The 22585-nt window shown below is 39.0% G+C and overlaps 1 protein-coding gene across 8 annotated transcripts; it reads left to right on the forward strand.

The window, feature by feature from the left end:
• The first annotated feature begins 42 nt into the window (after positions 1–42).
• mgaa (MAX dimerization protein MGA a) lies at positions 43–22381 on the forward strand. Of its 8 annotated transcripts, none has more exons than XM_079633133.1 (25): positions 43–275; positions 5879–7037; positions 7310–9143; positions 9589–9661; positions 9744–9854; positions 9948–10067; positions 10175–10267; positions 10390–11042; positions 11198–11492; positions 11688–11878; positions 12074–12178; positions 12266–12326; positions 12733–13151; positions 13712–13925; positions 14114–14416; positions 15625–15927; positions 16896–17701; positions 17810–17970; positions 18167–18215; positions 18355–18474; positions 18565–18676; positions 19020–19577; positions 19689–19814; positions 19913–20035; positions 20133–22381. In XM_079633133.1, the coding sequence occupies exons 2-25, from the start codon at positions 5944–5946 to the stop codon at positions 21005–21007; spliced, it is 8799 nt and encodes a 2932-aa protein (XP_079489259.1). In that variant the 5' UTR covers positions 43–275; positions 5879–5943; the 3' UTR covers positions 21008–22381. The 8 variants fall into 8 exon arrangements, with proteins under 8 accessions (XP_079489259.1, XP_079489263.1, XP_079489264.1 ...); XM_079633137.1 differs by having other exon boundaries at positions 18170–18215; XM_079633138.1 differs by having other exon boundaries at positions 14114–14335.
• The last annotated feature ends 204 nt before the right edge of the window (positions 22382–22585 follow it).

The following is a 22585-nucleotide window of genomic DNA, read 5'->3' on the forward strand; positions in this document are numbered from 1 at the left end:
AGGCAGCCATGACGTAAACAAAGGCGTTAAGTAAACGCATGCGCAATACATAGATACAACCAACGATTCTCATCAGTCAGAGCAGCGCCTGCGCACGGTAGTCACACGAGCGCGTGCAATGTTTTGAACGGCGACGTGCTGACGTCACCGCACGCACGTAAACCTCGGAGGGTGAGACGCACGGTGTAATAATGTGAGAAGGGAGAGAGGAAAAAACAACATTAACGAAGACAGGAGAGAGAGTATGCACAATATGCATTACATATTGACAAAAGGTAACAGTCTAATCCGGATGCAGCTGTGTCTGTTAAAGTAATTGAAAAAGTTCGCTGAATAAGGGTGTTTTTCGTTGTTACTTCGTGGCCAGAGCAGACCGTCTCTCAACGCGCTTCGCCCGCCATTCGAGATGTTTCGACGTGCACGCGCTATCCGCGCCAACTTTTAGATCTCGGGCCTATTAGAGACATGCGCCATCGACGAATATATCTCGACGCCTGTTTCACAAAAGGTGACTGAAACTCAATTTCTTGACTTTGAATGGACAATTCACATTTATGCACGCCTCTGGTTGCCACGTTTGCTCACCTGTGAATTAGGTAAAATAAGCAGTCTAGGATAGTACCGTGCGCCTTTTCGGCAATCATGCGCACGTTGCTTTACAAATGCGTTTGACGCTATTCTTCAAGCTTATTATTATCATAGATGTGTATTAAACATGGGACATGTTGTTGTTTTTTCAAAATCATGTGGCTTAAGATATGTCATGGCGTTGACATGCATATTTTTTGTTATATTTGATTTTATGCAAAACTACGTTTGTGACGTCGCATAAACATCTAAATGATAGATAAAACGTTTTTGGTGTCTTAATTGCGTCGTTGTGTATATAAATTGACTTAATTTAATACGTTTTAGAAGGTTATGCTGCAGTTACGCTAGTCTTTAAGCATGAGGTATTATTTCGAAATTCGCCATATTCTAGTATTATAACTTTTTAAATGATTATTTTAATAATAATATTTATAGAAAAAGTTACCAATATGTTATCAATAATACAGCAAATCTTAAAATATACTGTCTACTCGAAAGACGAAACTGTATTTGCTTGCTTTTCTGCGTGGAATGTGTGACACACCCACCTTGGAAGGTGCACAATAGAGTTCTATAGAAAATAATAATGCTTATACGGAATTAATATTTGAGTCATGTAAATAGCCTAATATAAAATGTTTTAAGTTGCATAGATTGTATCGCTTTACGAGTTGAGATCACATGACAAGAACATTTTTTGCTACGGTCAGGCCATGTCGTAAAAACTAGTCTTGACATGACAACACGTGACGTTCTATTTGGCGCTGTTCATGTCCTTGGACTGGGGTGGCGTTTAAGTCCAATTTTCTATGCCCTTCCCTCGCTAACTTCCCTCCATCTTGTTCACTCAAATGTACGTCAGTGCTTACAGTGCATGAGTGCCCACTACTGGCAGAACAATTGCAGTGTGTTTAAATGGAACACCATAAGCCCTTGATTGTTTGGAATCCGCAATGGAGCTGATGTATTATTTACATTTTTTTCCTTATTAATTTGGTTTATGCACCATTCTATAGGCCTGTATGTATGCTTGGGCTGTTAGAGAAAATATACAAATTCACACATACTACAATAACAATACATTATACAACATACTATAGTAGTCAGCTTAAGGTAGCTGTATTATGAGGTTAAATGTCAAAATAAATCAAACGAGTTATGTGGGGTAAATTAAGCGCGATCTGCGGTGAAGTCACAGTCACAGCTCTTTGTGGTTTATTAATCTGCCTGAAGTGTATTGAGTTGGCTTGCTCCCTTTGTCAAAATTGATGGGTAGAGTGTCTGTCCAATTAAACTTACCTCGCCCACTTGACGAAGTTGAACACACTTTAAAATGGCGGTGGGGATTCCCTCAAGGGGAAGTGCTTGGATAAGTGTATAAAAGTGGAGTTAAAAGCAGCCAGCCTGGGAATTATGCTTTTCTTTGGTAGGGCTGGAACGGTTACCGCATTACCGCGGTCACGTGACGCCTACCGCGGGTCTGAGCTTGTCACTGTCATCACCGCAAAAAAAAAAAAAAACATTGGCCTGCACATGTGCACGTTGTCTAATGACATAGGCTTTCCTGTAGCTCAAACAGTAGAGCGTTGGCGCTAGCAACGCCAAGGTCATGGGTTCGATTCGCAGGGAAAGCAAGAACTGACAAAATGTAAAATGTGTACCTTGAATGCAATGTAAGTCGCTCTGGATAAAAGCGTCTACCAAATGCATAAATGTAAATGTAAAATGACATGGATTTATTGATTCTAATGACATGGATTATGTCTAATGACATTGTGTCTTACATGGATTCAAGGTTTTCTAAACAAAACTTATCAAACAATGGAGAAAATCCGACCTTTCGCGAGTTGGGGAACGCAATGTTTCATGACCCCATAATATAGATCCCATTCTAGAAATGCGCGGATGGGCTATTATTTCATCCGCAAGCGCATCACAAAACTCATCATCCGTTCACCATCCATCCGCACCAACGTTTAAAGCGGTTTACCGCTATACCGCGGGAATTTCTTGCTTTTCAACCGCAGTAAGAGAAAATCCATACTGTCCCAGCCCTATTCTTTGGCAACACTATCAACGGCTATATAAATCTGATGCGGTCAGGTGGTAAAGTGGTCACGTGGTACAGGTAGGAGCACTCTGAAAATTCCCATCTTACAGGTTGTAATTATGAGCTCTACAAACATTTGAACACTTTTTATAGGTTGAAATCTCGTAATTGCGGCAATTTGAAGTTTTGAACACACTTTTTTAACACTTTCTATTTGGTACTATGTAGTACATGATGTGAGTTGCCCCTAATGATTAGAAAGAAGAAATCATGTTCATTAAATGATTGCTGTGTGCCAGCTTTGGGTAAACAAATAAATGTCTTGCACATCTTTGACTTTTGAGGTAACGGAGTGTTAACCACAATTTGGCAAGCTTATTCTAAAAGGGTAGTGAGTGTCATTGCACAGCACAAAGACAATGGGTTGTAACATGGAATATGTTTTAACAATATAATATTTTAACAATAAAATACGAGAGTTTGTGCTAAATTGTTAATATAGCCTAGTCACCGCTAAAGGACATAGCCTACAGCAGCGTGACTAGCCATATTCACAATACAGCACAGCCTCAAGGCCTTATTGATTTGATAAAACTTACTAAGCTAGTAATGTTTTTATTATTAATTGCCTAATAATTTTTTGAAACATAATTTTAAGCAAATGAATTGCTTGACATGCTTACACTATATATTACAGGCCTGAACATTGAATAAATTATATGAATTTGCTCAGTCTCTATTTGCAGGGAATTCATTAAGTGAGTACTGCATCATGCGTTTTTTGAGATAGTGTTTGGAATTTTAATTATTTTGGAAAGCGATTTATCAATTCTGTCAGAATTTTCCCAGAAGCCCTTCATCAATTTTTTTTGTGTGTAAAAATTATTCTGTTTATCACTGTTTTCAATTGTTTGTTAGGTAATAATTAACTGTGATTTAGGGTGTCATATGATCAATGTCCTGTTTTAGTACTTTAATTTCTTGATTAAAATATTCTGTATCGGAAGAGCCAGGTCGTGTCATGTCACAGGTAGGACAAAGGATACATCGGTATTGCAGATAGAATGCTCAGTTGAGGTAACAGTCCGAAACATTGAGTTTAATCTCTATAGACAAGGGACATATGAAGGTTTATGCTCTTCTTCAAGAATGAACAATGTGGCATCAATGAGTTTGCAGGTTGTTTATGAAAAACCCTGTGCAACCTGAAATTAGAAAGGGCAATTATGTGGTTTCTCTAGCCTAGGCTTTTTAAATAATCTAACAAAATGCCTATAAATAATCTAGCCTAGGTTATGGATGTCCTTTGAAAACTCTTGAAGGTTTATTTTGTGGCAAATTTAATACAAAATATCAGTATAGGCTATTATCTGCATGCTCAGTGTGGTGTGCACCTAGTTTAGTATCAAATTGCTTTTCAAGACTATGTATTGTTTGGGAACTCAGTCACACTAAGTATTGTTTACATGAAAATGTTGTTTTTAAATTTCTCTTCACTAAAGTAGTTGCTTTTTTATTCTTAATCTAGCGCCATCTAGTGGTTCCAGTGGAATTGCAAGAATAATGATTGTTTCCAAAGAGGTTTCCCTGTTTGCATACATCATTTTACCCCCACTATTCTATTCAGTTAATGAACCGAGACCACAGAACTTAAGGCAGTATACACATTTTTTTTTTTTTTTTTACTAAATAACAAAGCTATTTGTTTTGGTTATTCATTTACACAACAACAGTGTTTTGGGGGCCTGAAAACGCAAACTTTTGAAAACGGGTTTCAGAGTGCAAGTTTTTGAAAATGAATGCCGTTTTTGTCTCCGTGTAAACTGCAAAAACGCAAATCTGTGAAAACAGTGTCGGTACGAACATGCGTATTACATGTTTATTCTATAGGCATGCGTGTTCAGTACTAGAATGCGTATGTTCGCAGTCTTTCTTTATGAAGTGACATCACCAACATTTTTTTGTTGTTTTTGCGGACCCTAACCCTTTAGCCATAGTATTTGATGACAGTGGCATTTTTTTTTTCTTTACAGTGTCTACCATTGTTGGGTTAGCTAGTCAATTTTGGGGTGGGTAGTGGTAATGACATTGGTTAAGTCGGAGCCCTTGAGATGAGATGCTGTTTGATAATAGTTACACAAAGGCCCTGTTTTTACCTGGTGTTAATGTGTTTTCGGTGATCCAAGTGGTCGGTTGAGATGCATTACCGTTTCCACTTGATAATAACATGCATCTCCTGTAACCATTTGCAGGAGCGTCAAAGGCAGTGCGTGAATACTACACAGCTTATGAGTTCGAGGGAAAGGAAGCGAATATGAAAATATAAGGAGGGCAGCTGTGAATTTATTTATTTTTTGCCACCACACATCTTAGAAATATCACGTAAGGTGATCTAGACGGATAGCGTTCCTGCTTCAAATGCAATGTGGTCACTTGTATTTTTGACTACTTGCGTATATTTTCAGTGATCCAATGCTCTCCTGTTGCCATGGACTTGTGTAACTTAAGTTTAAGGTACCATGACATTTTCTTGTATCAATTCCCCTTATGTAGGCAACAGATCCTCAGTCAATGCTGCATGTACCATTGTTTACAGTTCATTTTTACTTCAATGTAACGAAACACCAAGGCTTTTCATTTACCGTTTGTCCTTGACAGACCCAGAGGTGGAGGTAGACTGTTTAGGGCAGGTACTCAACACTGTTCATGAATGGCCATCTTCATGCAAAGTTCCAGTCCTTAACCTTCTATAATTTCCAAGTGTGAAGCCTTTGAAGAATTTGTTAGGACTAAACTGTGTTGCTAGGTGGCCTTCCAGGAGCAGAGTTGAATATCCAATATCCAGGATGTACTTTGTCTAAGACTTGCATAGATGTCCTCACAAGTATTACCTTGGCTAATGCAATGCTTAGAGGCATGTGATGGATAACCACTTGTGATGTAGTCCACAAAGCACCGTACACTACACACCAGTCTCCTTTTTCAGACATTTCTCTAGTAAGGTCAGGTGTAAACCGTTTGAAAACAGACAAGGTAATGCATTTATGGAATTAAATTGTTTTCCTCTTAACAATTTTATGCAGGCCAAGTAGGGATGCAACTTACTAGTAGTTGACTAATCTAGTGAGTAAAACAAATAAAAATGGTTTATAATATGCTTGAATGTTAATCTTTACAGTTGCTAACTGTCAAACAGGCGTTGACCATGCCATGTCATGTATGTCTTGTTTTTTAAAGGATGTAGACCTGAAATACCCTGAGATGAGAGGGTCAGAAGCTATCCAGATGACTTCTTAACTCCCATGGCAGATACAAAGGAGCAGGGTGCAATGGTGCTTCATGAAGAGGGCATGACTGCCCCAACACTGGCACCTCCCACAACCACTCCACCTTCCATCTTTGTTGTCCTCAAACAGTTGCAGTCTGGTGATACTGGGAAAGACAAGAGCAGTCTGATGGCAATTGGTGAGCCAAATAAAATGGTGAATTCTTCAATCGGCTCTGCTGTAACAGGCATTCATCCATCATCATCATCATCTACATTTGCAGACACCGACAACAGCTCACAGTCAGAACACTTGCCAGCAGATGCTAGATGTAAGGGCATCACAGTTACACTGGACAACAACAGTATGTGGAATGAGTTTTGTAGGTGTCAGACTGAGATGATTCTGACCAAACAAGGTCGTAGAATGTTCCCCTGTTGCCGATTTCGTCTCTCTGGAATGGAACCTTTCCAGAGTTACGTACTGGCAATGGATATTGTTCCAGTTGATAACCACAGGTACAAATGGAGTGGGAAAGGATGGGAACCCAATGGGAAGGCTGAGCCTCATGTTTCACGTTTGTTTGTACATCCAGAATCCCCTGCTACTGGCCTACACTGGATGCAGTGCCCCGTTTCATTTTATAGACTGAAACTTTGCAACAACTTGGACCAAGAGGACCATATTATTTTGCACTCAATGCACCGATACCTTCCTCGACTTCATGTCATACCTGCAGACAAAGCCACTGAAGACATTCAAGTTGACAATCCCAATGTTATAACTCTAAGCTTTTCTCAGACCGAGTTCTTTGCAGTCACAGCCTATCAAAACCTTCGCATCACCCAGCTCAAAATTGACTACAACCCATTTGCCAAAGGTTTCAGGGAGGATGCAGTCAACGCCCGTTCATCTAAGGTAAAGAATGGAATGTCCACTGAGGAAACTGGGAGTGAACTCAAGCTAAGCAGGGAGATGACAACCTTGAACAATTTGAAAACTCTGTTTATGAAGAGAAATGCTGCTGTAAAGGTCAATAAGGACCAGGACGGTCCCAGCCCTACAAATGGAGAAAAGAAAATTGTCAATGGTGATGCTCCTATTGTAGAAACAAATGTTCAAGGTTTATGGTAAGTAAAGTTACTAAATTTGTCAAACGGAAGCAAAATGTTACTTTAGTTTGAATTAGATTTACAAACTCAACATACTCTATGCAACTGTGCGAACACATGACCAACGCATTTTTCTGTTTTGTGCTGTAGCTCAAAGTGTTTGCTTTCAGATAATTGTATAGTGTGTTTTAGGCCCTAGGCTGCATATCAAAATATTTTCTGATATTGTACATATTTGCCAATTTTGACACTTTTTTTTCTGTCTTATTTTCTTATCCTTTCACTGACAGTAGTAAGAAGCGCCCATCATCATCTGCATTTTCAGACTTCATTAAAGGTGCTCACGTGAAAGTCAAAAGGTTATCACTTGAGAATATCAAGAAAAATGGTGTGGCCTTGCAAACAACTTGCACAAGTGATCAAAAGGAGGTGATGGACATATCATCCAAAACAGAAAATATATTACAACTTGTTAGTAATGATGAAACTGTGGTAGGTGACATTCACAGATGTGAAAGCACAGACACATCCTCAAAAACAGAGTTAATAAAGACAGATGAGACTAAAGCAGAAATGGATGAACACAAAGCTGACAAGATTACATTGTTATCCAGTGACCAAAATGTACCTTACACGAATGAAAAGGGAATGGAGACCCTTTCTTCTCTGGACACTGAAGCCAAGTCTAAAGCAAACACGAAGAAAACCTTACCACATAAGCGGCCAGAACGTGTACCCCTACCGCTCCTTGCTCAGTTCCTTAAACAGAGAAAGTCTAAGACAAGACCTATTACACCAAAATCTGACACTCCCAGTTCATCCTTAGACTCTGAAAAGTCATGTGAACCTTTCTTAACCCCTGAAAGATCATCTGCTTTGATGTCTACCATCCCTTGTGTTCCCACTATCTTAGATTCACATCCAGTACTTGCCTCAATATCTCAAAAAGTTACATCATCAACAGATGCAATCAACACTACATCTCTGTCCACTGTATTATCACCTTCATCAGCAACCGCATCCTCCGTACCTGCAGAAATGCAATTATCTGATGGATTTTCACATTTCCCAGTTGACAGTGATTCGTTTCTTGTCCCCAACTCTACCACTTCCTCCAAATCTGAATGTGACCCAACACCTGACAGAATGTCTAGTGTGTTCCATAATGCTGATGCTGTTTCTATGCCAGATCTTGACAACACACTCATGTCTCAGTCAGACATTTCATCTCCCTTTACATGTGACACTGTTCATGACACTTGTTTACCTATTACACCTGAAGTTAACAATGACTTTGATGTCACACCAATTGTCCCCTCTGTCACTACATCAGATTTTGGTGTGCCATCTTGTACAGACAACGAAGTTCCTTATCAGGAACTTGCCTCATTGCCAGATGTTGCTGAGAGTGCATCTATTTCCGATTGTCTTCTAGACAGTTCCAAGGGCTCTTGTCCTGAGCTTTTTTCTGAAGAAGTCCCTCCAGACTCTCTGTTCACACATGAAGAATCCCTTTCCTTGCCGTTAGATGACCCATCTTCCCCAGCCTTCTCCTTGCCCAGCCCAGCTCCTTCTTCCCCTGACCCATTTCCACCAAGTCTATTCTATGAAAGACCAGTACCTCCTCGAAAGACCCTTGATTCATTTCCAGAAAGATTATTGAATTGCACAGCTTTTTCCTCTCCTGACCTTTTTCCATTAGGTCTATTCAATGACAAGCCTGTGCCTGCCAGAAAGATCTATGATTTTTTTCCAGAAAGACCACTTGATGCAATTGTAACTTCTAAAGAATCATTGTCACTAAGTGTCCCCGATGGGCCAGAACATCTCAGAGGAACAATTGACTTGTTCTCTCAAAGTCAATGCTCTGATAGACCAAGGCCTCTTAATGACTTGCAGTCAGCTGTTAGTTATGAGACCAATGTTTCTGATCATATTGTTCCTGAACCAATTAAACAATCCTCTCATGGAAGCACTTTCAAGAAGTCCAAGGCAAAACCGAAAAAAATCGGAAAATTGAAGATCAGTGAAGATGATGAGGTGTTTGAAAAACCTGTAACTGTTCCAATGCAGCCCAGCCTGGAGGATGTCGACGGCCAGTTGTTTGTCTCCTTCATGTCAAAGGTAACAAATAACTGTCTGGTAACTTTAGAACATAGAAAGGAAACTTTGAAAGAAATGACCACACAAAAATGAAAATGTATTTTTTACTCGCCCTTATTTTAAAGCATCCATATGGATGATCGCATCAACCTTGATGTCAAATAAGTAATTTCCTCCTGATTCTTGTAAATGGTTGTTCTTGACATCAATCCTGAGTGAATGTGTCTTCAATATATGCTGAATTTTTTTCTTTTGTGCTCTTACAAAGATTTTTGATTTTTTTTAAGAATATTTGGATTACAGCTCATTTTAATTAATGGACTACTGTAGCTGTTTTTGCTTTTCTTTAATACTTTGTTTTAAACTTTTTTTATTCACCTGGTGTATGTAACATCTACAGAATACTATCTATATACTTACTACAATACATCTATGTGACATTCTGAACACCTTAATCCTGAAATAGAAAGCTCTTGAGATTCATCTTGGAGATGATGCCAAAACGGAGACGGCACAAAAAAACACAGAGTATCCAGATGGTAAGAATTGAACACCTCACCGTGGTTGATGCTAAAGAACCACTTTGAAATCACCTACAGTTTTTTATTATTATTTAAACAGGTGGCAGTGATGAAAATATGCAGGAAAAGATTGTGGTGCTAGAGAAAACCCTTTTATGTGATCTGAAATTCATGAAGCACAGACAGGTCATTCATCCAGTGCTGCAAGAAGGTTCTAGATTTTGGAATTCTATGAATCTTTTTAATTATATAACAATACAATGTACAACATTACAATAATGTTTAATTTTGTTTTTCTTCGTAGTGGGATTAAAGTTGAATCTGCTTGACCTAAACCTTGAAATTGACCTGCAATATCTGGGTGTGCAATTACCCATTCCCCCACCTGTTCTCTCACCCGAAGGAAGTTCAGAATCATCTCAAGGTAACATGTCTTAATAATGATAATTATAACAAAAAAATAGCATATAGATAACCTACATCATTATTTAGGCAGTTTCATTGTCATTAATGCATTTTTCCTCTTTGTAGTCCAGTTTGTTTCAAGGACAGGAAAAACCACTGACTTCACTAAAATTAAAGGTTGGAGAGATAAGTTTGCTGGATCAGGATCTATTACTGAAGGTATACTATTTTATCAGTTATTTATTACAAGAATATACTCTTTGATGTGATATTAACAAATTTGAAATGTTGGTATGATACTGTGGCTAAAAGAATGATTTTGCATTACATTTTATTTGCAGGCGTGTCAAGCACAGATGCAGGGCAGAAGAACCTCTCTGCATTTTGTAGTGACATGTTGGATGAGTACCTGGCTAGTGAGGGCAAACTGATCGACGAACGAGCTGCTAACTTATCACAGACTGATACTACGCCTGTAGCATACCAGCTGCCCACAAAGAGCACTAGCTACGTTCGTACCCTGGATAGTGTACTTAAGAAACAAGTACCTGCTTCCTTATCCACAACATCGAATAAAGTCAAGCCAACGTTCAAGTCCAAAGAGAAAATTAAATCCAAAAAATCTTTAAAGTCATGTACAGGAAAGCAAATAAAAACAGTATTTAGTGTGAACAAACCTGCGTTGTGCTTGAAAAAGCCACAGGAGAGCAAAAAATTTAAAAAGAAGGAATCCAAAAGTCCTGAAAAGCCTGTTGCAATTGCAGTTTTGAGTGCTGAAACGACTGCTGCAATTGTAGCTTCTGATAAGAGTCCCATGGTTGAAGTTTCTGGCTCCCCACAATCGAGTTGCACAGGTGGACGTAGTGTAGGTTTGCCTAAGACTCTGGTGAAGCTGATGGATGTGGAAGATGGAGCAGTGTGGGAAGGCCGACATCGTACCTATATTACAGAAGAAAGGGCAGCCATCGCACTGGCCACTCTTGTCACCTCTGAGGTATAAGTCAAAATGAGGATCATCTTAGTGTAAAGTTTCTTAGGACAGATATTGGGTTTTGTAGTGATTGTCATTTTAACAACAGAATTGAGCTATGGGATAATGTTCTCCAAGACACCTTATGTTCTTTCTTATCTCTTTTTCTCGGTTTTAAGGGGGTATCAAAAGGAAACCCTGATGCCATCAGAATTATAAGACGACGTGCACCACCCTGCCTCAATGTATTCTGTAGGCTTGGCTGCGTGTGTGCCAGTCTGGTGCACTTGAGGCGACATCATCACTGTGGAAAACCACAGTGCATGTTGGGCTGTAGCTGCCTGCGACGCAAAGTTGTTGCACTGAAGACCCCCAAACAGGAAGAAAGTACAGCAGATGAGCCTGAACCTCAAGGAGTGTCAGAGGAGAACAAGGCTAAATGGAAGAAGAAAAACAAAAAGAGAAAAACTTATGGTCAGTTTATTCAATGGATATTTATTGCAATAGCTGTACCATTGTTATAACTAACATTTGACCACTTGTTATTTTATCTTAATATTCCTGTATCTTTCCAATATGCTTGTATTGCTTGGAAAATCTGCTTTGAAACAATTTGTACTGAGAAAAGTTATGTAAATGAAATTGAGTTACCTTGACCATCTCCTGCAGTTCTGACAGATCCGAAGACCGCTCCTGAACCGGCCAAACGTGTGAGTACATTATGGGTTCGAAAAAGAGAAGGTTCTGATTCAGAGGTTCTTTTCTCTCCTCCTCCTCCAAGAGCTCCATCTCCAGCACTCTTGTCTCGAGAGCTTCAACACGACCTGGAAAGCTTTTTCACTCCTTTAAAACAAAAAATGGTGAGACTCAAGGATTTCTAATACATTGCAATCATAACTGATCACAGTTGATTAAACATGCTTTCAACGGGTTTATTATTTCAAGTGGAATTTTTTCCCCGTTATCAAATACTTGTAGCATTCTGTGTCGTGTAGTTTCATAATTTCATCGATGTGTACACCTGGATATCCTAAAGATGTCCTTACTGTATTCAGGTGGATGAGAAAAATTTGAATATGATTAAGGACAATATGGAGAGCTCACTGACATGTGCTCGTACACGACCGTTTGACTCCAGGTGTCATGCTAAACAAAAAACGGTGAGATTCCTACATGAAGGATGGCATAATTTTTGGTTAAGACAAATTTACACAAATTTACTCTGTACACTCTTGTACTTTTGGCAGGTTGACCAGCACCACACATTGCAGGTTGACCAGCACCACACATTACAGGTCTCTAATCAAGGTCAGTTTTCCTTTACTGATTGTTAGTTAGTTTACTGATCATTAGTTATAAAGGGTTAGTTCACACAAAAATTAAAATTCTGTCATTACTCACTCTCATGTCGCTCCAAACCCGTTAGACATTCATTCATCTTTGGAACACAAATGAAGATCTTTTTAATGAAATCTAGCTTTCTGTCCCTCTATTGACTGCCTATGCAACCTCCACTTTCAAGCCCCAGAAAGGTAGTAAAGACATCATAAAAGTAATAGAGTATTTAATGACAGAATTTTCGTTAATGGGTGAACTAACGCTTTAATAGTTGGTATAATCATAGGATATTGTCAAGGTCAAAGGACTTTAAAATGTTTTACAAAGCTGGTCCTTAAATTGAAATCCCTCTTTTTTTTCCCCCTTTTGCTCACAGATATTGAGGAGGGTGAGCTTGTACCTCTTAATTTGTCTGGCCCTGCAAAACGCCTTGAGATCATATCCGAATGCAGTTGGACAAGTACAGAAATCAGAAATGACATTATGCGCATAGTGTGTGAGCACATGGCTCAGGATCGTTTGAAGCAGCCTTTCTGGATTGGCAAGTACTTTATTGAGCCAGTTTCCAAAACTCTACAAGAGACAGAGGATGGTTCCGTCGAAACATATAAAGTCACCATCTCTCGACCTGTGGAGAAGGAAACGGAAGATGAGAAGGTTACGCAAAATGAAGCTGAGCTGAAAAAGCATGTAGAGAAGAGTGAGGTGAAAGGTCTGCCCTTCCTCTCCAGGTGTTGCCCTGCAGGCTTGCTCAAGGCTGAGAAAAAAGCACCCGATGCCCCAGGCCGAATAATGGTATGCGTGCAATTACCTGGCAAAACCATTTAGATGTATTTAGGATTACAAAATATCATAAACTAACTTGAAGTCAACATGACATGAAAATTTACCCTATTTACTTAATTTATGTTCCTGGTCTTCTTGTGCACAATTCATTAGTGTATGTAATTCCAATGTTTACATCAAAATGTATTACAACACCACCTGAAATTACTTTTTTTTTTTTTATCTGACATCACCTGGGCTGCATGAAATGCTCACTTTTCGCAATTTATATAATTCCCAATGAATAGTCTTATCCTACAATTTTTCCCCTTAAACCTGGGGTCACCAAACTCGGTCCTGGAGGGCCGCTGTCCTGCAGAGTTTCAGGACAGCGGCCCTCCAGGACCGAGTTTGGTGACCCCTGCCTTAAACAATACAGAACCAAAATGGGTTGGCAACATCACTTTTGTTGACTTTAAGAGTAGTTGAATTACTGCCTGTCTAAGACGTGTCTTTATATTTTAAGGTATGATTATTTTTGAATGGAGTAGGACCAGTCCTTTAAAAATTGCAGTCAATTGTTTTCGCAGGTCAATGGAAAGCCATACCCACAAGCCAAGTTAGAGCTGGGGCAGATGGGAGCTTTGCATCCTGCCAACAGACTGGCAGCTTACATCACAGGGAGAATATGTCCAACAACATCAACCATTACAAAAGCCCCTGTCACATCCATTCCAGTTTCTACTGTTGCAACAGTCACCAGCACGTCTACTTCTACAAACACACCCATCGTCAAATCTGAAGGTAAGTCATGTAAAGGTTTACACTGGTCACCTCCAGATCTCTCAAGTGTATTGACCAATATAGTGGACGTCCAGTATATTATTAAGCAGTATGTAACACTGTTACATTTGTACAGCTGTACTGCATGTAAATATGTGCATAACTTAAGTGGCAGACTTAACCTGCTCCTTAATTTGTTTTTTGCACAGTGACCATGCCCCCTGTGGGAAAAGTTTTCACCCAGTTTGTGGTCAACCACATCAACTCTCAAAACAACAATAGCACCTCACACTTACAGCCTTCTGCTCCAAAAATTGTCATCCCCTCCTCAATGTTGATGATTGGCAGAGAGGCTGGTGCTCCTGAGGTGGCTCTTTCTCCTCTTAAACCAGGCTTGATAACCCAGGTGTCTGAGCCTTCAAACTCTGCAGGTAGCACCAGTTTTCCCACTATATCAAAAGTCCAAGCCCCTACCATCACCATTCTCCCTAAATCACCCAGCCTGCCTCTGGGTAAGCCTGGCTTCCTTGGTTTGCCATTGTGTGTCTGTGCTTCCCTCTCCAACAAATCATTTGGCCATGCATCTACTGGGAGAATTTAACATACTTGGCCTTCATATGGGTATTTTTTCTTTTGATTTAAAGCTTGCTTTTGCTTTAAAGAAAGACGCTGGGTTACTTTCATCTTCCTGTTTTGTGTACCCTTCCCATTATCTTCTGTTATTATCATTTGTGACTCTGGCTATTATTGTAGGTTGAATAATCTTCCATGAGCTTAATTCAGCTCCGAGCTTCACCATCATTGAATTTCACATTACACAGTATATCTTATAGTTAAATCTATCCTTTTGCAGACTGAGATGTAAAAATGCGTGACACTTGTGTTTACAGTGGTGAAGGAAAATTATGAATATGTTTTGGCTTCTCTGGATTCAGCATTGTAACATTTATGGTAATTTTTAAACACAGCCTGAATAAATTGTAATGATTAAAACAAAGCAATCAGATCATGTCACACATTTTAAATAAACTGGCAATTTGTGGCCATATAAGCATCAGAGACAATTTGTGATGCAGCTATGGTGAGCATTGTTCAACTTGATGTAAATGCACAGTGACAATGTGACGATTTGCTATTGTGAACACAATCTGTCACCATCATTATTTTCCTTAAAGGGATAGTTCACCCAAAAATTTAAATTCTGTCATTAATTACTCGCCCTCATGTCGTTCCAAACCCGTAAGACCTTCGTTCATTTTCGGAACACAAATTAAGACATTTTTGATGAAATCCAATGGCTCAGGGGGGACTCCATTGACAGCTATTCAATTAACACTTTGAAGCCCCAAAAAGGTCGGAAATGAAAAATCATGAGAGCACCACAACGCATGTTCGCATTACTTTTTGTGTGACAAAAAAAAAATACAAACATTCGTCGTGGTGCTCTCATGAACGCGCGTCGGAGACTGATACAGAAGAGAAGACATAACTGAATAAAGTTTTTTTTTTTTTTTTTTTTCGCACAAAGTATTCTAGTCGCTTAATAAAATTTAAGTTGAACCACTGTAGTCACATGGACTATTTTAACGATATCTTTCATACCTTTTTGGGTGTCTTTCTTGCCTTCAAAGTGTTAATTAAATGGCCGTCAATGGAGCCCCCTCTGTGCCACCGAGTTGAATGTTTAAGTTGCCATAATCAATCTTTTCCGTATTTTCAGGTGGGTCTGGTCCAACGCCATCAACTACGGTCTCTTCACCTGGATCGACCACTCCTGGGAAAAAGACTGTTTTGATCACAGTTATGTCCCGTAATACAGGCCTCCCCAATAGTGGTACTCGGATTACAAAACATGTCACACAGACTCGTCCCCCACAGACCCCAGGCCAAAAGATGCTGCTTCAGGTGGTGAAGACGGCTGATGGAAACACATTGTACCGTAATCCTAATGGCCAACTCATGCAGTTGGTACCTCTAAGTCAAATTAAAGCCATCAAACCCAATCTCCTATCTCAAGGCCAACGTAAGTGGTTCAGGAATACCATTTTAAATGGTTCATAAAAACCAATACATATAGATATACAAGTATAATTAAATAAGTAGGCTATTAGCACTTAACAGTTTAAAGCTACATTTTATAAGCACCCCAGTGGATAAAAATCGCAGCGTCGCAGACAAGAATTATGACTGACTTGGAGATATTAGTGTAATCTACATTATTACTTTGTATCATTTTTAGTACAAAGGGTAGACATTAAATTCCATTGAATTAAAAATATGATATAAGCACATTTAACATGAGCATTTAAATTCCTAGTTGAATTTTTCTAGTGTTTTGCTGGCAACCTAGCCTGGGAAAACCCAGACCACTCTCAGTTATAACTGAGTAAGGGTCTGGCAAAGCTCCATAGACAATTCATTTCCACAGGTGCGTCACCAGCGGACGTCGGATAGATATAAAACCAATCAGAGCGATGAATGACATGACGTATGCAGAGCGACGGAGAAACATCTGAGACTCTCAGCAATTCTCTGTTTGTGTTAACGAAAATGACTATTTTAAATCGCTTGAAACAGACGCGATAGCTGATTCGAACGAGTGATGTTGTGATGTTCCAAGGCGGCATCCATCTTTGTAATGTACAAAATCTGCGTCACCGTCTCTGCTCTGTCGTCATCGTGTAAAGCCCGCCCCAACGTTTCTGATTGGTGCCGCGATTTCGACGGATTGGAAATGGGTTTCAATGGGCTCTTTGCCAGACCCACTTGCAGAGCAAATCTAAATTTGCCGGAAGTGGTCTGGGTTTTCCCAGGCTACTGGCAACCAATACTGAATATTAAAATCCATGTGGTCATTTTTGTGCTGCATGGTCTTATTGATTATTTTACTCAAGTTTGGTGAAGAGTTCATAAACTTGATTGGGTAAATGGCAAAACATATGTGCGCTTATCCCAACAGACATATTAATTATGCCTCTGTTTTTCCCACAGCAACCTTTATCCGTTTGCACGCACCGGCTGCAATCAATCTGAATAAGCCTCAGGGTGGCAGTGCCACCATAGTCACATCTTCCAACCCAACAACTCAAATGCAGTCAAAGCCTACTGTCACTGTACCAGTCTCTACATCTTCGTCTATGAGTAGCAAGACAGTCACACTCCCTACATCTAAGTCAGTCTCATTGGGCAGCCTTCCGTCTACCCTTAAAGTTGTCCCAGGTTTTTTGGGACAATCTGGCACTTGCACATTAAGAATTCTCTCACCAAAACCTGTCCAAGATACTGGAGTTATCAATCCAGCTGTCTCTCCTATCCTCTCACCGAGTGGCTTTACATTAAAACATGGAAGTTCAACACTACTGAACAAAGACTCAACACTACTGAACAAAGACTCCACTAAGTCTGAGACCACCGTTTCTGTTAGCTCACTTTCCACAGAGGGGCCAATCGGTCAGGTCCATAAGCAGTCTGAACTGGATCCCATTAAACAAAATAGCTGTGATGTTTCTAAACGAATAGCAGGAAATGTATCAGAGAGTTTATCTTCTGCTGCCACCTATCCAAAATCCAGGCAATCTTCTGGAGAGGATTCAGCCCCTTCACATAATGAACATGGAGCGCTGAAACATTTGAGTTTGGCTGAAGCTGATAACAGAGATAATCCCAATGTGAAGGAAACCGATTTTGACAAATCACCAGATCCCGAAGAGGAAGAGATTGATTCAGATGGAACAGAATTAACTGATGACTCTGACCTGTACAGTGATGATGACCAAGAAGATACATGTAGTTTTAGTGTAAGAGCTTCATATAATTGATAATTTTCACCTTTTGTAACTGAATTTGTGTAGCTCATCGAACTGTTATATTGCTTGTTCAGGCTAGATATTTTTGCTGTTTTTCAGGGTTCTGATAAAGGGGAGAGGATGGAGAATATGGATGGTTTGGACTCTGAGATGAAAGATTTTGCAGAGGTGGTGGTTGATATTGAGACCGTTGAGCCTGCAGAGGAAAACAGTATCACGAAATTTAGGGCATCTGCAATTAGACGGAATCAACATCATAGGTAACGAACACCTGATGTTTGATTATGTGGAACTGTAGTTTGCATTATTTTGATGTTTTGTTTTGGTATTTGACCTGCATCTATACTATGAAAGCATCTGGAAATAGATGCTTTGCCTAAGAAAATTAGCCAGTTCCTGTGAAAAATATACAAATTAACTTGTCTTTTAAAAACATTTTGTTTTTTTTTACTCTAGCAGTAACCGGAAGCACATTCATGATGAAAGCTTGGAAGTGAAGGTCAAGGTAGGTTCTATCCTCTCCGCTCCATACGTACATTTTTATTTTTTCAAATGACTGACCCAACCCTCTCTATGTATTTTATAACATGCATGTGTAACAGTTTTATATTTCATAAATTGTGTTATATAACTTCTTTGTGCAGAGAGTGAGGCTGGAGAGAAAGAGGCGCCATACACTCAAAGAGTTATTTCTTAAACTTCAGGGAACACTAGGAATGCCCTCAACGAATCGTGATGCTTCCAGGTTGAGCATCCTCACCAAGGTTTGTTGTTGGTTTTGCTACAGTTTTCGCTTGTAATTTCACTGAAAATATTGTTTTACTGTTTTGACATGTTTTCTTACTTATTTCAAGAGTCATACAGAGATCGAGTCTCTGGTTAAGCAGGAGCACCACTTAGTAAAAAGAAGAGAGAAGCTGCGAATTAAGAGGGAGTGTTACCTACAGACGCTTTCACTATTGTGTGGTAAGGCTGACCTTCAGGCTATGGAATAATTGTTTATAATTAACACTTTTTTTATAATTAACACTAAATAACACTTTTTATAATTTTTATAAAGCTGTTATTAAAGATCAGCAACATATTTTGTATAAATATATTAATCTTGCACACTTGCAAATCATATTTTAATGCAACATTTCGGTCATGCTACCATCCTGATGGTCGCATGACCTAAACGTTGCATTGAAATATGATTTGCAAGGTATTGCAGTGTGTGGGATTCATCTATTTTTGTTATAGAATGATATCATTTGAATGTGTGAACATCTGATTTGCTAACAAAGGTTGTATCTCTTTTTGTCTACAGACAAGAGTACTGAGTCCATCAGCCAGAAGCTTAATGAAATTGTTGCGAAACAAAAAGCCCTGGAGGCCCAAACTAATGCAAAAGAGATAAAGTCCGAGCTTAACCAGGCAACGTCTAAATCTAAACCTAAACCTAAACCCAAACCCAAACCTAAATTAGTTGATCTCAATAGTAAACCGAAAGGTTTGGCATTCCAGAACAAAGTAAAAGATGTTCCAAAACCCACCTTTTCTCCCTCCAAACCAATAGACTTGAGTATTAAAAAACAAAAAAGCCTGGAAGAGAAAAAAAGTGTTTTGAAATCCATTCCAACCTCAAAACTTACAGACCTTGATAGTAGCAAAAACGCCATTAAAACTCAGGATAAAGAGCAAGGCATCATATCTAAACCTACTCAGCCATCCTTTAACTCCAGTCCACAAAAGAAACCAGTCTCTGTCCCAAGTCCTGTTAAACATTTCCCAGTACCTCGTGAGAGAATGCGGCCAAACATTCTGTCCCGTTCTTCATCCCAGGTGATGCAAGGATCTCCAATCAAAGAGCCTCTTTTAACTAATGGTTAGTCCAAGAAGAAAACATTTACAATACAGTACTTGTGCCATGTTGATTTGACTTGGTTGAAAGTCATTTTTTGAGGTTCATACTTTGTTAATTTTTTTTTTTTTTCAGTGTGTATACCTCAATTATTTCCTCTGATGAATACCATGGTTCAATGCAATCAAATCATAACCATAAACAACCCACTTCAACCGATTGGCATCACCTCAGTAGGGACACAGCAATCATCCACACCAGGTTTGTCTCTAAACAGGTCAATGATGTTTCAAAATGTCACAAAGAAAGTAAGTGATTAGATTACACGCATTTGTGTTTTTGTATTCTTTTTGAACTAGGTGTAGCATCTGTGTCCATAGTTCCTACAATATCTCATCCGCTTAGGGTGGAAAATTCTCTTCCAGTATTGCAGCCTCAGTTATTCAAAATTACAAACAGTCCTGTTAAAATTAATACTCAAGGTGAGTTTCCTCGGCTGATATTGTCATATTGAATAAGATTTTCCTACATTGTTCAGTGATATTCATATGGATAATTTATTTTACAATGCATTTTCAGTGGATTCTGCCACCCTTCCAAACATCACCAATGTTATTTCTCTGGTTTCACCGGTGGAGAATCTGGTAATACCACAGAAAGTTGTGGAAGATGCATCTGTTGCCCAGGCACAGTCAAAATCTGTCCCTGCCCCAGTGGAGAATCAGGAATATACCTCCGATGATAAAATATCTAATTTGGAGGAAAGGCCAGTTGTTGATGAGCCTCAACCCAACCCAAAACAGCCTGAAGGAGGAGATGAGATCAGTGCATCTGTTACTTCATCCAATCAAGAAGGACTGGAGAAGAAAGGTCAGGATGACAGCAGCGACCCTGAGGATGAAAATCTGATGTCTTTGCTAGACGAACTTGTTCTTCTTAGCCAGCAGCTGAGTAATGAAGACGAAGATCAGAGAATTGTCGTGCCAGACGAGGTACAGCCATGTTCTGATAAGCAGGCAGATGCAGAGCGGGATGATGAACGTGCTCTCAGTCCCTTGTTCCTAACTCTAGATGAAGATCTGATGTCTCCAGACTCTAAGGATGAAATCGATATCCCACCCAAAGTGGATGACTTGGTCAAAGTCATCTTTGGGTCAGATTCACCTTCGGTATCATCCGAATCTGGAGTTGCACCATCAACAAACGTTGAAAGTCCAAATGCCCCAACTTGCAATGTTAAAGGTGATGCTCCTACTCCGCCACCTCTGTTGCACATGAAGGCTGCATGTGAAGCTACTTCGGGTCAATCTGCCAATGAAGGGACCAATGTAGCATGGCGGCCTATGCCTAAACTGGTTCCTCTAGGGTTAAAGCCCCAAGATGTTGTTGTAAATAAGCTGACTGGTAATAAACCGGACTCAAATGAGCAAGATGTTAATAGACCACAAATGTGATCTACCAGTTAATGAATCAGGGTTTGCTGCTGCTCACGTTTAACTTGTGTACAAAATAGAAGTTTTTTAAATGTATTTATTTCTTGTTTCCTGTGCAAGTCCTGCTGCCATGGGTACCACCTGTTGTGCCTCTGGTATATCCAAAGACGTTTTGTTGATTTGACTTTTTTTTGTGTTGCTTTTCAGTACTCAACCTACTTGACCAGCAAGATTCTCTGTATTCTCCTATTTTGCTAGCGATTGTGTATCCACTCTTTGTGGCAATATATGTGAAAGAAGCTGTTAACTCATCCTAACCTCCATATTGGAGCATTTTGTTTCTTTCCCATTGAAGTTCATTTACAAATAAATAGTTTTCTTAATCTTTAAACATAGGATTGTCTCTCCAGTAGCACCATGAAGGTCAAGCTGATTGTAATCGTTTGCTCTGGGGATTTTGTGGGATGGTTAGGGTGGTTTTCCAGGTGACCTTTTTAGGAATAATTGAATTTGCCCAGTGACTTTTAACAGTAAAGCCGTTTCATCTGTGAGTGTCTGCTAATGAGATTACACAACTGTTATTGTCTTTGCATCTCGCTGAAACAAACCACTGTCTATTAAACACATCACATGAATACATGTTAAAGCAATAATAGATGTTCTTGTTACAGAAAAGCTAGCTTATGTGTGTTGAGTGCCTTTCAAAAGGTTCTAATATATGCATATTGGGACATAGAAAGGTTTCTTGTTTTTGGGAATAGTCAACCTATATAAATAGCATTAGGAATTTAGGAATAAATTAAGGATATAGTGAATCCACTTTCTTTTTTGTTTGTTATTTTTGTTTGTTTTGAAAGTAAAAACTTATCAGTGAAGTTTGAGTAGTCAGTTTATGGCTTTTGAATGTTTTAGTTGTGAAAACCTACTCTTCCTTCACCATATTCCCCACCTCAACAGCAACATATTTAACATTTTCTAAAGCATTTCAAAGTGTTTTAACGCTATTGTCACATCCAGTGAGGTGTATAACTTCAAGGGATCTCTCAGTTTGAGCTTGGTTATCACTATGCAATTGTTTTGCGTTATTTAAACAAGACTGGAAAAGGAAAAACTACATAGGATCTACAAGGCTTCATAAAATTAGATTTGTATATTTGATGTTACACTGGTTTATTTTGTAAATTAGTTAGTTTAAAGTCTGTATATTGGCTTGTATAACATTTCTTGGCTATTGTACATATGTAAAACATTCTTTTTGTTAGTCTGCAAACTGTCTGTTAAAATACTTATTTTTTTATATGCTATAAATCAGTGCTCTCTTAACTCCTTTGTAAAAGAGATGGATATGTCTTTTTAAGTCAATAAAATTGTGCTCATAATGTGTGTTAAATCCCATTTAATGACTGAGAATTGTGGTTAATTAAAAAAACCCAAGATAAGAATATTATTATTCTTGACTGCTTAGTCTAAAATGTGCTTTTCTGAGATCATGCATTTTTTTTTTATTCTAATGTTGTTTTAGTCTTAACAATTAGCATTTGGCCAAATTCTGATATTTAATACAAATGAGATGTAAATGAACATTATTAGCAAATATAT

This window comes from Phoxinus phoxinus, assembly GCF_949152265.1.
Source record: "Phoxinus phoxinus genome assembly, chromosome: 13".
Taxonomy (NCBI): domain Eukaryota; kingdom Metazoa; phylum Chordata; class Actinopteri; order Cypriniformes; family Leuciscidae; genus Phoxinus; species Phoxinus phoxinus.

Bases quoted from the DNA above. Each gene is read 5' to 3' on its own strand.
- mgaa (XM_079633133.1), top strand. From the start codon at position 5,944: ATGGCAGATACAAAGGAGCAGGGTGCAATGGTGCTTCATGAAGAGGGC. The intron at 13,152-13,711 runs GTATGCGTGCAA...TTGTTTTCGCAG, and splicing joins ATGCCCCAGGCCGAATAATG to GTCAATGGAAAGCCATACCC. The intron at 17,702-17,809 runs GTAAGAGCTTCA...GCTGTTTTTCAG, and splicing joins AAGATACATGTAGTTTTAGT to GGTTCTGATAAAGGGGAGAG.